A 12,658-nucleotide genomic window follows, 5' to 3' on the forward strand; every position below is an offset into this window, starting at 1 on the left:
GGGGGAAAGGGGCTCGCCGGGGGGTCCCAAGGGGGCAGCGAGGGGGGATCTGGGGTGGCAGGGGGGTCTCGGGGTGTCCAGACGGGCCCCGGCCCCGGGACTGCCAGGGGGAGCGGCAGAGGCGGGCCGAGGGAGGGGCAGAGCCTATAAATGCCCGCGGCCGCCCAGCCTCCGGAGCCACAGGGACGAGAGACCAGACCGGAGAGAGAGAAGAGCCGCGCAGGACCTGTCTCCGCCCCCCCCCCCCCCCATCTGCCTCGACCTCCCCACCCTGCCCACTCCCTCCCCCGGACGCCAGGGTCCCTCCTTTTCTCTGCCTGGCAGCGGGAGAGGGCGCGGGTCCCGGCGGGACCATGGAGCGTCCACCCCCGGCCGCCTAAGTCCCCTCCCGCCGGACCCTCGGGCTGGCACCGGGCCGGGCATGGAGCTGCAGGGGCTGTGCGGGCTCTTCTACTGGCTGCTGCTGCCGCTCTCCCTCTTGGCCGGTAAGCCCCCCGGCCCCGGACAGAGGGACGGACAGGAGGAGGAGGAAGGGGGGATGCCAGGCGGCGTGCCCACAGAGGGCGAGGGTCGGGACGTTGCCCCGCGTGGCTGCCCTTTTCCACCAAGCGCCCGCCCCGGGCCTCGCCCACCCCAGGGGGGCGAGACCCACGTGTCCAGGGTCCCTCCGTCCTGGGCACCAAGCAAACTTCCCCGGGACCGGCGGAAACTCCGGATCCCCTGGGAAATCTCCATGACGTTTTCCCTCCCCCCTTCTCTGCCCCTCCCGTGAATACCTTGGATTGAGGGGGGAAGGGGGCACCCGACCCTCCCTCGTTTCCTCCCCGCAAATGCCCCCGTGACTGCCCCCTTCCTCCTTGCCGGCACTGGTGGGAGGGAGAGAAGGAGGAAGGCAGCTCTTTATCTCTTTTACTGTTTTGTCCTAAAAAAAAAAGGGTAATCTTGCATCATGACTTCCTGGCCAATCTGGGGAAAGGCGGTTTCTTGCCTGGAACTGTTTAATTTGGAGGCTCTGTTCGGGGGCTAAGCTCCTGTTGTCCGCCAGCTCCTACGGCCGCTCCCCGGGAGGAGGTGTGGGCTGGCGATGTATCAGTGGGATCAATTCTCTCTCCCGATCCTGTCCCTGCTTCGATCCCAGGGGAGCCCCGGGAATCCTCGCCCCCTAAGTGGTAGCCGTCCGGGGGCAGGGGCGACCAGGACCCGTGAGCAGGACTTTGAAGCCCCCCGCTAGCTGAGAACGAGCCCCACCCCAGGCTGTCCCTCTACAGCCCAAAGTCCCTTCCCACGTGGGTTGTAGCAGGAATGGGGGGGGCGGGTCCCTTCGGCTCTTGCTGTAGAGATGGGGGTGCCCGGGCGGTTCCCCTGCTGCAGCTGGGGATTTAGGCCCAGAGCTGCAGCAGGGGAGGAGGTGTGGACTCACTCTGACAGAGCACCTTCCGTTTGGGTTGCTGGTGGGGGTCTGTGGAATTTGGCAAAACTGGGTTACCTTTTCAAGGCACTGAAAAAGAATCAGTGAAAGCCACTGAAGGGCAAGGAGTGGTGTTCGAAACGTTTCCCAGTACAGCGTGCCTCTGCTAGGTGGGTACAATCAGGGAGGAATGGCTAGCAAACAGTGTGGACTTGTTCCCGTGTCTTCACCGCCAGAGGCTTGAGAAAAGAATATCCCGTTCTGTAAATGGGGGAAAGCGAATAGGACATTTTAGATGTCTCGTTCCTTAAGATGACAAAGAACCCGGAACTTACATCTTGAATATTTGTAATGAGAGAGGGAAGGATTTCACTTGGAGATTGGGGCTAGTGGGTAGAGTAGGGCTCTGATAATACCTTTCTGTTAAGCTGATCTTGGGCAAGTTGCTTAATTTCTCTGTGTCTGTATTCTCATCTGTAAAATGGGGATTCGATACCTGTCCATCCTCTTCCTCCTCCTCCTACTACTGTGAGCCCCATATGGGAGAGGGATTGTATCCGAACAGATGATCTTATATCTACTCCAATGTTTAGAATGGTGCCTGGCACAAAGTAAGTGTTTAACAAATGCCACAATTGTTATTAAGTTATTTGGTTGCTTTCCAAGGACAGAAGTGGTTGGGAAAGGGTGAAGTCAAACAACGTGGAGGCTGAGCCTCCCGAGGCTCCCATAGAAAAGCCCTCCCAACTCTCGGTCCCGAATAGCAGATTCTGGGAAAAGACCTACTTTACCAAAGGACCGGGCCTGCCGGTCAGAGCTGAGTGTCTACTCTTTCTCTTTTTTGCCCGAGCACCAAATGTTCTGTAGAGTTAGGAGGATTTATCTGCCATCCATTTTGCCTTGTGCTTTGGTATTTGACCAGTAACCTCTCCCTTAGACTGCCTAATCCCACTTGTCTGTTCCCCTGAGTTTGGCTTTTGCAATGTTAAGCACCGAAGCAGTCTGGAGATGAGCTGCCTAAGCGGTTAGTCAGAAATCTTACATTGCATATGCTTAGGAAATAATCTAGGGTGCAGGTTTGACTCATAGATTTCTTCTGCCCTTCCACCACCCTCTCCAAGTTAGATTGCTGCCTGAAAGCATTAAGGCTCTGTAAACATTGGATCCCGAGGGCCCGCCTACTAAACAGAGAATCTGTCTCTCGGGTACCTCAGAGTACTTCTGGGCTGTCTGACTGGTTATTGTAGTAGCTGAAGAAATGGTATTTGTTGAACTCCCATTGCATGCAACGCACCGTACCAGGTGCTTAGGAAAGCACAAAAGAAGCACCATACCCCTTCTCTGTCCTCAAGAAACTTCCTTGAAACTTCTACTACTTGAGAATCGGAAAGGAGAGCCATCGATCGTTATCTGCTGAGCACTTACTGTGTGCAGAGTACTGAACTAAGCTCTTGGGAGAGTACAGTGTAACAGAGTTGGTAGACTCGTTCCCTGCCCACATTTAGCTACCAGTTTAGAGAGAGAGCCCAGCTACCAGATCTCTCTCCTGTCCCGCATTCAGCGGGGAACTTTCAGCAGAAACAGTATGGCCTAGTGAAAAGAGAATGAGCCTGGGAGTCGGAGGACAAATGTTCTAATCCCATATCTGCCACTTGCCCGCTAAGCGAACTTGTACGTGCCAACTTCTCTGTGCCTCAAGTCCATCATCTGTACAGTGGAGTCGATGTTTGTGTTCCTTGCCCCTTACACTGTGAGCTCACTTGGGACAGAGTCTATATATGACCTGATTATCTTGTATCTATGTCAGCAGTTAGTACACTGCTTGGCATATAAATGCTTAACGAATGCCACACTAAGTAGTGCTATTATTAATAATATTAATTATACTAATATTAATATTATTAATAATATTATTAACCCTGTTTGGGAAACAGTTACAGAGATTCGAAGCTGCAGTGGGAATGACAGTCATTTGCTTTTTGTGTCCTGCCCACCACAATTGTAACATTTAGAGAGGGCAAAGCAACCCTGGAGAGGCAGCATAGCAATATGCTGGTTGTCTGAGGCTTTGGCCTGCACTGCCAGCTGGCCTTGTGGTTAGAGCAGGAGCTCAGCGATCTGCAAGCTAGTTGGGTGTCCTGGGTTGCAGCCTTCCTCCAGGAAGACCAAAAGTGACTGTTTAGAAAGTTGTTACTGGATTGCTAATGACTTAGAATCTCCAAGAGCAGACCTGGTTTTCTGGAGGAAGCAAAGGCCGCTTACGCCACGTGGGCGAAAACGTGGTTCTCGGAGCCACACGTTTGCCCTTCAGACCACGCATGTGACTGAAGGCATAGAGAATGCTGATTCAATCTAACCTGCTTGATGAGGGTGTTGGGGACTGTCCCAGCCACTGATGTGGTGGTTGGTGTTCCCCTCCGGTGACGTTGCCCGTTTCAGGCTACCTGGCAATTTCTTGCTTGCTCCCGCTCTTGATTTGTCACTGGCCATCCCCAAAGAAATCTCTGTGGATGTCAGCACCCCTGCAGCAGGGAAATCAAAGGAGGCAGCTTGGTTTCTGATCTCAGTGGATCTTAGGAGTTGTGTCTTTAGCTCTGCCACCCTATTTCCTGTGAGGCTCCTTGTGACTCACTTCACCTCTATTTCCTTTCCTGCCAACCAGAATAGTCATATTTACCTCGCTGGAGGGGCAGTAAGAAGATTTCATTATATCATAATCATGGGCTTTGGTGATTTCTCTGTGAAGAATGACTCTGGCTTAGAGGCTGGGGGTAATGGTTAGTCTCACTTGTCCTAATGGCTCGGCTGCGCTAAGCCTCCAGGACAGTGTACGGGGAGAACTCGGTGAGGGAAAATCAACCTAGTCCTAATCGTCTGGTGTTTTTTGCCTAGAGCCGAAGGCCTTTTCTGGCCCTTCTTCCCTTTTCCAAGCTACCAAAATCCTCCTACTACTCTGAGGTCATCATGAATCAACGAGTCAAGAATATTGAGCACTTACTCTTTGCATTGTACGCTTACTCTTTGCAGTGTGCACTTTTTGCATTGTACTGTACTTAGTACTTGGGTGAGTACAATACTGTTACCACAAGGGGGATTGTGGGAAACTTTGGTTGACATCTCAGCTGAGAGAGCAACACGTCGGACATCTCTCCCTCTGACAGGAGACCTGAGAAGCTGTCAGTTTCCTCACTGCCCTCGAGAAGCAGCATGGCCTAGTGGAGACAGCATGGGCCTGGGAGTCAGAAGGACCCAAGTTCTAATGCCAGTTCTGCCACTTGCTTGCTGTGTGACCTTGGGCATGCCATTTCTCTTCTCTGTTCTTCAATTTCCTCAATTGTAAAATGGAGATTAAATACCTGTTCTCCCTCCTACTTAGTCTCTGTCCCTCATGGGGCTCACAGTCTGTGGCCTACCTAATTAACACATACCCTGGTGTTTAGAACAGTGTTCGACACATAGCTTGCAATATGTAGCTTGACAAAAAAACCCCACAAAAAAGCCTGGCTCAGAGCTTGGCACTAGAGAGCAGGCGTTGGTGTCTTCTGGGCTTGGGAGTGCCCAAATTCACCCCCATTGCCCCTGAAATGGGGCTGTCACTGTGAAGTCAGGCAGACCTCAGGATGGAGGGCGGCCAATCAGATCTAGAGGGATTGATGGTGGTTTTACCAAGTTTGCTGGAGTCGGGCTGGCCGGCACCCTCGGGTTTTCTAAAGCTACAGAGCACATACTCCAACCCCTGCCATGATCCCTCAAACCTGGAAAGCCCAAATGACTTAGCAGAAAGTTTTTTGCACCCATGTAACGGGCAGACTGCATGTGGCTGCCCAAACTCCAGAAGATATTTAATTAAAAGTAATACGCTCCTCTTCTAGACTGTAAGTTTGTTGTTTGCTGGGAACGTGACTGCCAACTCTGTTGTATTGGACTCTCTCAAGTGTTCTGCACCATGCTCTGCCTACAGTAAGGGTTCAATAACTACTATTGACGATGATGACGACGACTCCTCCTTGGGTGGCCACTTCTTGTGACCCCTGTTTTGAGGGCTTGAGTGAATGTTCCTTTTCCAAATGTCTCCAGCTTCCAGACTGGTTCACTGTCCTTTGCGTCGTCTCTTGAAAACTGAAAGATACCTAGTGCTATCAGGGGGCCCGGTTCATTCAGATAAATCTTCTCCCTAGAGAAAGGCAGCTTCTCTTAAAGAATTCTGTGTGGATCCCTTCTCTGGGAGAGGATTTCCCCCACGGTTGACTCCTGAGCACGTCTGGATTTGCAGCCGCTGCAGAGCTCGTGCACTGCAGCTGAGAGGGAGGGTCTCGAGGGGCCGTCTGCCCGGGTATTGCAGTAGAGTCACAGCCCACCCGTGACTTGTTCATCCTTTGGGGCCCCCAGAACATATCCGGGCTCCACGAACCAAAGTCCCTGCTGGGTGGTGTTCAGGCCAACTGTGTTGGCTGAGACTAGCCCCCGGAAAGAAGAGCTTGGGGAAAGGGAGGGTGAACTCAGCCCGGGGGACCGGTTCACTGCCCTTCTAGCAAAGCAGTTCACAGTAAAAAGGTCAAGCATGTTGCCAGCTTGCCTGCCTGTGCCTGCACATGTTGCACTCCAAAAGAAAACGAGCTGAAAAAGTTCACTTTTGACAAGAGGTGATCCTCGCTGGGGTAGGACCCACACTTGTGACTGAAGGCAAAACCCCCGAGTCCAGCTGGAGTCTGATAGTTCCTGGCTGTAGCTCCCACTTTCTTTCTCTCCACTGGATAGAGCATGGGCTTAGGAGTCAGAAGGTCATGGGTTCCAATCCTGGCTCTGCCACTTGTTTGCTGTGTGACCTTGGGCAAGGCACTTAACTTCTCTGTGCCTCAGTCACCTCATCTGCAAAATGTGGAGTAAGACTGCGCACCCCAGGTGGGACAGGGACTGTGTCCAATCTGATTACCTTGTATCTACCCCAGTGCGTAGAAGAGTGCTTGGCACACAATAAGTGCTTAACAAATGCCATTAATATTATTACTTTGTCCCCCTCCTCGGGCTTCCTCACGTAACCAGTCGAGTGTCCTCTCTCCCAGACGTTGCGACCGGGCAGCCGTGGGTTGCCCAAGAGACTGCTGAGGGAGGGCCACGGGGCATCGGCACTTCTCAGCTGGGGGGAAGAATGACTCCGTCGAGGGGTCAGAACAGTGATCAGGTGGCCCAGGGCAATACCCGTTTTTGGGTGAGGAATAGCAGCATGGCAGTGATCACCGGCTCTGGAACCAGGTTGGCCCTCTCGGCTACCCTTCCTCCCAGGGGGCTCAGGCCAGAGACAGCTCCCCATCCTCCTCTGCCACACCCCAAACCTGGTTTCCTGCTTCCTGGAGGCTGGGCAGAGGAGCAGAGGGCATAAGAGGAGCCTCACCTGCCTGAAGTCTTGCCCTGTCTTGCAACCTGCCCCACTAGGATTTGAGGGAGCAGGGGTGGGGTTTGGTTTTGTTTGTTTGGGGTTTTTGGGTGGTTTTAATAGTATAATGATAGGGGGTATTTTTAAGCCGAGAGGACCAGGATTCGTGCGACGGTAGCTGTTTACCAGCTTTCGATCTTCAAGCTATTTTTCTCCTTCAATAAATATAGTAAGAGGCCCACTCCGGCCTGTCTCTCTTCCCTCCCCAGCGTTCGGGTCCAAGCTGGAGAATGGACTGCACAGCTACCTCCTGTGGTTTCTTTTTTAAGAGAACGCCGTGGCTAAAAAAGAGCTGTCGTCTGTTGGCTTTTTGGCTTCTGGAGGGCCAGCAGCAGCAGAGAGACACAGCCTCCCAGCAGGAGGGGAGCACTGGGCGGTGGGTTGTTTTTTATTTTTGTTATTTGCCTTCCGGAGGCACACAGGGCAGAGACTGTGTGTCAGAAACCGGTGGCCCGGCCTGAGATTTTTACGTGATGCTTCTAGGGAGTGCATGTGAGTGCGTGCATGTGTTGCCTCAGTGTGCGTGTACATGCAAGAGGTGCCCAGGCCCCTTCAGAACCACTTCCTTGCCCCATTGCTCCCACCACCTGACTGAATTAGCTTCAGCCCTCCAGGCCCTCAGAAGCTGCAAGGTTTGTTTGTGCTTTCATTCTGCTCTAAATCCCTGGCCTCCCTTCCTCCTCTCTCTCCCCCACCCTTTTCCAGCCCTCTCTCCCCCTTTTGTTTTGAAATTGCCGGTGCAGTTTATTGGCTTCCCAGATTAACCTTCAGAAAAAGCTGCTATATAAACAAATTCCACACGGCAAGTGGTACCGAAGGAATGTGATTTGGCCTTCCTGCATTCCCCTCTTTTGCCTGTCTGGGTGAGAAGCTGTTGGTCCCCTAGGCGAAGTTGTCCCTTCGTAGCATCCCTGGGAGTTTGGTCTGTTGGGTTTCCAAACTGGGCGAGTTGGAAAAGGATTGGGCACAGCCCTGGCAGCTTAGACATCCAAGGGGGTCGGGGGGGAGATTAGGCAGGGAGGAGGGGGAGAGGGAGAACGGGAGAATGACTCTCTTCCTGAGCCAGGGCTTTGTAGGCCTTGTCCAATGTCTGGGTCATGCTCTGCGTCAACTAAGCTCTGCGTCAACTAAGCTCTGCGTCAACTAACTGGTGGGCCATTTGCCGTGACTGGAGGCAGGGGATTGGACTAAATGACCTCTCAAAGTGTCTTCCACCTCTAGAACTCTATGATAATGACTGGATGGATCAGATTGTTCCCTCCCTTGGTGGCTCATCCCTGCCTCTCCTCCACTGCGTGTTTTCTTCTGATCCACCTCAGGACCGTCAGCTAGTACGGAAGGGAGAGACTTTTCGAAGTCCCCAGACAGTCTCCTAACAGTGGTGGTTCTCCCCCTCCACTTTATGGGTGACTTTTAAAAAATCTCATTCAGAAGCACCTAATGGTTGAGATGGGCTTGTTTTCTCTCTCCTTGGCTCCTCTGGGGATTTTTTTCCATCTTAAATTGTTGTTGTAAGGCCGGAGCCAAGGCATGGTAATGACTGATTCTTTGGGCAGACATTTTCCCCTTGGATAGGAAGCAGATCAGGGCATCGGGGAGCAGTTGGGGGTCGTGAGCATGGCTAATAAATGATAGGCCTGGCACCCTGTTGAGGTTTGGCTCCCTCTCCCACCTTTTGGGGGAATGATTTCTGGAGCCTGGCACCAGTACCCTCACTGCCTCAGAGCCACAGCCACCGACTTCCTTCCTGCATGGGCCGGGGGAATCCTGGACAGGTGAGGGAGGCTAGCACCTGGCCAAACCCTTGGTCTCCCTGCCCTCTCTTCAGATAGGAGCAGAATCTGCTGCTCGTTCTTTCCTTTCCCCCAACCCTTGACCCAAATGCCAACCTATAGGATGCTACAAAGAAGAAAGCCTACAAACCAAATTAACCCACAGAGCCAACTATTTGGTTTTCTATTCAATAAAAGCCACATCCTTTAAACATCTGAGCTTTATCGTGTCTGTCAGCACCTTGGAAGTTTATGCTTGGATCTTAAGCTGTGCAGGTCTTCAGCAAACCTTTTCCGAGAGGTCACACAGTTCGGCTCAATCTAGGATTGGGTTCAAGCTTCTTAAGTTCGTATTTGCCGTCGACAGAGCGCCAGGGCTGGAGCCTGGGAATGGCTGGAGGTTCCCAGTCCAAGGGCCAGAGAGCTGAGCATAGGTAGAGAGGGGTCAAGGGTCGATTTAAGGCTTGGGTCCACTGCTGGCCACCTCAATTTCTGGGCTCACATGTTGGCTTTGTTCTAGCAGCTGCCAGTTTTGCAAGTTGAAGCTTCTGGGAAATCCCTCTTGGAATCGTCTGAAAAGGCTGATGGGATTCCGTTTAATTAACTGCGGTCTGATTTCCACCCTCTGACTGATCCCAGTGGGGCGGGCATGGGATGGGGTTGGGGAGCCCTCAAGTTTTTCAGTGAGATGACTATTACCGAGACTCTTCTATTTTATTGGGTTCCCCAAGTTTGGAACCTCCACCGAATACCACAGAATATTTGGCCAGCCCTTTCAGGATTCATCTTTTATGATCCGTTACTTGTTGGGGCAGTACAGAAAATCCCAATCCAGCATTCGCAATGCATAGTCAAGTGGGAAAGGTAACTAACTTTCAGTACGGTCTGTTTCCCCTCCTCAAAGCCAGCACATATTAGAGAACAGCATGTCCATCCCTGATTGCATCAGAGGCACTGTCAGTCCTTGGAGGGACTGTCAACACTCGTCTCCCGTTTCATTCATTCAATCATTCAATCGTATTGAGCGCTTACTGTGTGCAGAGCACTGTACTAAGCGCTTGGAAAGCACAATTCGGCAACAGAGAGAGACAATCCCTACCCAACAACAGGCTCACTGTCTAGAAGCGGGGAGACAGAAAACAAAACGACTAGTGAGGCATCAATAGCGTTAATATAAATAAATACAATTATAGATATATGCACAATATTTATGAGTTCACTTGAGGTTAACTTTATTCGTTGTTTGCCACCGCCCCCCCCCCCCCACTTCTGCTCACAAGGCTCTTGGCTGAGCTGGAGATGAACAGGAAAGGAGTCATTAGTTTATCCATTCTGCCCACAGAGTTATGAATGAACCTTTTTCAATGACTCAGTGCCCCCTAATTTGGGTCTGGAGTGTCCCCGCCCCCGACACATTATTGCAATTCTGTAAAGGTTGGTGCGGGCAAAATTGGTCTTCGTTAGCCAGTGTCCTTGTGGGCGGGGGATGTGTCTTCCAGCTCTTTTGTATTGTACTCTCCCAAGTGGTTAGTACAGTGTTCTGCCCACAGTAAGAACTCAATAAATATTATTTATTGATGGTCTTTCTGGCATGCCTGGGTATCAGCTGGGTATGGATTACACTGAGTTGTGGGCACAGAGAAGGGCTCTGATCGGCCCAAGATCAACCAGCAGCTGAAGGAAGGGCCAGAGGCAGAATTCAGAACCCCTGCAAGTTCGCATCTGTGGAAGAGCCCATTTTGGGGGGAACAATGCAACTTTGTTGAGAATGACTTTTGATGCCAACCTGCCACCTGTCTGGGCAAGGATTCTGGACCTAGGCTGAGTCATTCCCAGCTGGGTACTGTGGTGGAAAAGAAAACTCTTTCAGGGCTGAAAGATAGCACCTAACTTAGAAATAGTTTTGTGGGTAAGGAGGAAAGTGGGCAGGTCCCCTGGCCAGGTATGCTTCCTGTTTCAGCGCTTTACTGGGCACCGGGTTGGCCTGGTGTACCTCAGGGGCCCAGAAATGAGTTACTGGCCAGGGACTTAGGAGCTGAGTCTGTCTGACCAGCATTTCCCACTGCCCCTTTGCTCTACGGCCAAGTTCCCCTTCGCCCCCGCCCCCCGATCTGGCATCTCTGGGAGCAGCAGATTCTGTCCCCCAAGAGAATGCTGTCTAGACAGAGAAATCTTGAGATGTTCACTCATTGTCATATTTATTGAGCACTTACTGTGTGCAAAGCACTGTACTAAGCTCTTGGGAGAGTACAATACAACTACAAATAGACAATTCCCTGACCACAACAAGCTCACAGTCTAGAGGGAAGGAGGGTTGGGGAAGGAGAGAGAAAGAAGGAAAGCAGGGGGCTTGGGGCCGGAGATGGAGAGGGAGAGTGGTGACCTCTGGAGATAGAAAGGAGAAAGTTGTGGAGGAGACAAGAGGACGCCACTGAAGGAGAAACTCCTCTAGACTGTAAGGTCATTGTGGCCAGGGAGCATGTCTGCCAACACCATTGTATTGTACTCTCCCAAGGTCAGTGAGCAGCGAACGTTTATGCCAACTCTTTCATACTGTGCCCTCCCAACCGCTTAGTTCAGTGTTCTGCGTCCAGTAGGAGCTCAAAAAATATGATCAGATGATAGGTCTGCATACAGTAAGCGCTCAGTAAATACCATTGATGGTGATGATCACTTGAAAGCTAAGCCTGGCAAATGGGAATCTGTGAAGTCTGATGTTGCCTCTAGGCCTTTGAGAGCCTCAGCACCATCTCCTCTGGGATCTTCCTCTTCAACTCCTCTCCCCGCCACCACATTCCACCTGCATTATGTCATGGCATCATGAAGAATCTAAGGAACCAACCCAGTGTGCCCTGAAACAACTCTCTTCCCGCTGACCCTTCCTCCGCCCCCTTCCAAAACTGGCTGGTTGGACCCTCCTTCTGTCTGCCATGTCTCTTCCTCCCAACTCTGTTTTCCTTCACTTGAATTCCTGCTCTCTCAACAGACTGCTCCACCCACCCCTGCTCCATCCCCAGGAGGTCAGGGGGCAGGAAGCAGCAGAAAGGGGAGGAGAGACATCATTCAGGGAGCTGAGGGAAGGAAATGAGGGAGAAGGGGGAAGGAAGTAGTGGAGCGAACGAGAAAGGGATTGATCGCCCCTCTCCGAGGTTTGTTCTCATCTATGCAGGACCTGACCCTGTCCGAAGTCTGCCCCCACCTATGGCCCTAAACTCCCTTCTCCCTTCTGTGGCCCCTTGGTCATTCCCTCTCCCCTCTGGCCAACAGCAGACATGACTTCTGATCGAATTCCTATGGCCCAGTGGGGCAAGAGGCAGAAGGAGGTTTGGCTTTCTCTGCATGGGCCTGCAGCACACAGCCCGTGTGCCTATGTTGTAAGCCAGAGTTGGCTGGAAGTCCGTCTGGAGCCCCAGGGACCCCTCCGCATAGGATGGGAGTGGGGAGTTGCTTGTGGGTGGGGACTTGGGCCCTGTAGACTGTCTTCTCAGAGAGCAAAAGCTATATCCCAGGCCACCCAAAAGCCTGCGCTCGGTTCCTCGTGTGGGCTGCAGGAACTCCAGTCAAGGTGCTCCAAATTCCTGGGGATGAAGACGGGATCAATCACAGACTTCTCCCTTAAGCAGAGCTTCTGTTCTCTATCACCAGCCTTCCGCTACAACGGGAGACTTAGTTGGCTGGCTGGTGACATGCCTGTAGGCCTAGAGGGATTTGGACCAAATGAAATTTGGTTTTATCATCCTGCTTTTATAGGCCCAGGCTCCTCCTCCTTCACTTCCTGAATTGCCCCATACCCCCTCCCACCCACAGCACCCATCCTTGAGTGCATTAATGAGATGCCTGGCATCCCTACACACACACACACACACACACACACACACACACACACACACCCCTCACAGTGACACGTCCCATTATGGCTACTCTGGCTCCTTTGGCCTCAAGGCCACAGTACCTCCAGTCGCCACGTCTCTCTGGGCTAGGGTCTAAAATCTACCTCCCACCCACGAGATTGGAAGCTAAAGGACTCTGCTCCAGGGGACGGCT

General features: G+C 52.3%; 1 protein-coding gene across 6 annotated transcripts in view; it reads left to right on the forward strand.

The window, feature by feature from the left end:
* Window positions 1-277: 277 nt before the first annotated feature.
* Window positions 278-12,658, forward strand: part of PIEZO1 (piezo type mechanosensitive ion channel component 1) — a 117,274-nt gene continuing 104,893 nt past the window's right edge. For all 6 annotated transcript variants that reach the window (XM_029074833.2, XM_029074834.2, XM_029074838.2 and 3 more), the window contains exon 1: window positions 278-485. In XM_029074833.2, the coding sequence (XP_028930666.1) occupies window positions 422-485 (64 nt within the window). In that variant the 5' untranslated portion in view covers window positions 278-421. The remainder of the gene's footprint in view (window positions 486-12,658) is intronic.

The sequence above is a fragment of the Ornithorhynchus anatinus genome, chromosome 11, assembly GCF_004115215.2.
Source record: "Ornithorhynchus anatinus isolate Pmale09 chromosome 11, mOrnAna1.pri.v4, whole genome shotgun sequence".
NCBI classification, from domain to species: Eukaryota; Metazoa; Chordata; class Mammalia; order Monotremata; family Ornithorhynchidae; genus Ornithorhynchus; species Ornithorhynchus anatinus.